The sequence below is a fragment of the Benincasa hispida genome, chromosome 3 (genome assembly GCF_027475165.1).
Source record: "Benincasa hispida cultivar pf3 chromosome 3, pf3_genome.v1.1, whole genome shotgun sequence".
Lineage (NCBI taxonomy): Eukaryota > Viridiplantae > Streptophyta > Magnoliopsida > Cucurbitales > Cucurbitaceae > Benincasa > Benincasa hispida.
In genome coordinates, this window is record NC_143480.1 from 3,896,965 (window position 1) to 3,900,110 (window position 3,146).

General features: G+C 32.1%; 1 protein-coding gene across 1 annotated transcript; it reads right to left on the reverse strand.

Moving 5' to 3' along the window:
* Positions 1 to 4: 4 nt before the first annotated feature.
* LOC150036973 (F-box protein SKIP19-like) lies at positions 5 to 1,891 on the reverse strand (the record flags this gene model as incomplete). Its single annotated transcript, XM_039027856.2, has 2 exons — positions 1,356 to 1,891; positions 5 to 404 (listed from the first exon to the last, which is right to left on the reverse strand). Coding segments are annotated over exons 1-2 (732 nt in total), but the record flags the coding sequence as incomplete, so codon positions are not given.
* Between the last annotated feature and the right edge of the window lie 1,255 nt (positions 1,892 to 3,146).

A 3,146-nucleotide genomic window follows, 5' to 3' on the forward strand; every position in this document is an offset into this window, starting at 1 on the left:
TTATCTTTCCAGAACATTTTGTTCCCAACTGTCCTGCCAGATTCAAATTAAAACACTGGCGTAAATCAAGAGATTCTAAAGCAGGACAACCATCAAGAATGGCTTCCAATCCACTGTTTGTTAGGCTGTTGCCAAATATCTGAAGGTGACGTAGATTAGGCATATTTTCAGCAATAGCAAGGGCTCCTTTATCACATTCAACCCGTCTGTAAAATTGACGGTTCAATTTCAGTGATTTCAGACCAGGACAACTCTGACCAAGAGTTCCCAAAGTTTCCACGTCAAATGAACAGAAAGATAACTCAAGATCCTCCAACAATGGAAGTCTTGAAACTGCTTCAATCAATCCCTCATCTGAGATGCGATTGCAATATACAAGGCGGAGTCTACTAAGTTGATTTGAACTGCAACAAATTAATATATAGAACCATCAAAGTGAAGGAAACACAAACTCAAAATCAAGACATCACATAAACACCCAAAAATCAGAGAAAGCTTTGTCAATAAGAAAATAGTCCGAAAGAATCTTCAGTCACCCATGACTTACAAGAGGCTCCTCTCCATTCTGACTAGTGGGAAACTTCTTCTCCATTAAACGGAATACCAAAAGAAAAAAAAAAAAAGAATGGAATTGCATATGCTCCATGTTCATTGGGTTTTACTTCCAATGTCCATGCTATAAGAAAAAGAATTTTAATAAAATATTTGACAATTGTGATGGAAAAAATGAAATAGTTTTCACAGGAAATTGCAGAGCAAGAACTATTTCAGAGAAAACTGATTCTAAGCTTCACATAAAAAACTTGTCATCCTCCACATCATAAGGTAACGCAAGGCAGATTATCTATCCATAAACATGATTTTTCCTGCAATAAATGAATTGAACATATATACTAATCTATACAAAGCCTTATAAATGGTTCAATTTTAATTTTCGTCCTGAATGTTCCCCCTCATTACTTTGTTTTTACGCTTTCACTAATGATCTCTACGCTTTAGATAAAAGCCCACTTCAATTTTTTTTAGCTAAAAGTCAAAATTACAGTTCACAGAAATATTAAGTGTCATCCCATAGATTCACGTTTGAATTATGCATTACATGAACATAAAACAGCAAAGAACAAAAGCAGATATCTTTTTTTTCATTCGAAACTATAAAAATAGAACAAAACAAGGAGAGAATCACATTTGGAAAGTAAAATTTAAACAGCAAGTTCAATACGCAATGGGCAGGGGATCCAACGGCATTCAATTACAGTAGAGACTTGAGGTTGATTTCTCCCTATCATATAGTTATAACAAGAGAACCTTACAAACATCTAAGCCAGTGAAACAAAAATTAAACAAGAACATACCTCTGAGTGATATAGTGGAGCAAATCATCGGTACCAAAATGCTCAATGTTAATGTCAACCAATTGACCACAACTCCGTCCAACAGCCTGCCTGCACAGCTCCTCCAAATCGTAATCCATGTCCCACCAATCACCGGAATACCGCATATCGATGACGCGCCACATTAGAGGATCCTCGCAGATCTTACGCCACGAAGAGCAAACGTCTTGAGCGTTAGTGAGGATATCAACGGGACCTAACTTGTGCAGAATCATCGACATGACATCTGCAGGCAGTTCAAGCCAGTTCCTCGATTCCTCTTCCACCGAATTAGGGTTCGAGTTCGATTCCATGGCTATGGGAAAAGAAATAATTGAAAACGATAGTGATTTTTAGGGAAAATTCAGAGGAATTTTAAGATGGAGATGGAGATTGGGATGATCATCATGAGTAAGAACTAGGGTTTGGTCGAGGAAATGGGAAAGGTTCTTCTCGCATTAACAGTTCGTAATCGCATCAAGTAACTTTGTTATGGGCAGCGTAGGATTTGCAAAGCTACTGTGCAAACGTAGTTACCTTTTTATTATAGGTTAAATTACAATTTTCTTAAACTACTTACTTCCTAGACTTTTTTCTTCTTTTCTTTTTTTAAAGTGGGTTAAAACACTGTATTATTAAGGATTCCGTATTTTTTGAATAAAATTTGGTATCTCAAAAGTTAATTTTATCAAAATTAGATAAATAATAGAGGGATTTTAAAAAAGAAAAGAAACTATTTACACAAAATAATAAAATTTAATATTCTTTGATAAATATGGATAGAAGTCTATCGATGTTTATAAAACCAATAAAAGTCTATAATTCATACTATGTGATAGATACTTATGTCTATCAGGTGTGTTTGGGGCAAGAACTATCATACAACTATAATAACCACCTCTTGTTACATTAAATACAATTTTGTATTCTTCGATTAGCTACCTCTATTTGCTAAAGTATTTACTATTTACTACCGTTTTTACTGTTTTACATTTATCATTTTTTTATTCTCTGTTATAGTGTTAACTATTTTATTCTCAAACTAAAATAGTTTACACCTTAAACACATAATATTATAACCAAAACCAAAATAATTTACACCCCAAACACAAACTATTATAATCAACTATAATAACTTATAACTATAATAACCAACTTTTTGCCCCAAACGTCCCCCTAAGTGTCATGTTTTTTGCTATTTCTGTAAATAGTTTGACATTTTTTCTATTTGTGAAAATTATCCTAAATAATAACTATCTTATGAAAAAAAATACATTATATTAATATGTTTTCAAAATCTATAGTGGAACTGCAAAGATAATAATTTTTACAAAAGAAAACAATAAATTAATGGGATGTTACTAAATATAGCAAAATAAGCTAACTTATTTATAAATATAGCAAAATGCTACTTTTAATTAGTGATAGACCACAATAAACCTTGATAGACATCACTGATCAACAGTTTTGTCATTTAAAATAATTTTATAAAACTAATTATTTGGAATAAATCTCCCTAAACTAAAATTAAACATTTGAAATGAATAAAATTAAACCGACTTCAAGCACATGGATATAAAGAAGTATTTTCAAAGTTTTATAAGCCAAACATTTTCTTTTGAAATGTTATGGATAAAGTATAAATTAAATCTAGTTAAAAAAAAAGGACGAATGCCTTTTTGCTTTTTAAATTACCATCTTTTTCATGTTGGCTCCAATCAAACATCTAACACATTTTTTTAGTCAATCCCTTGTCTTAGATGTCATAGCAAT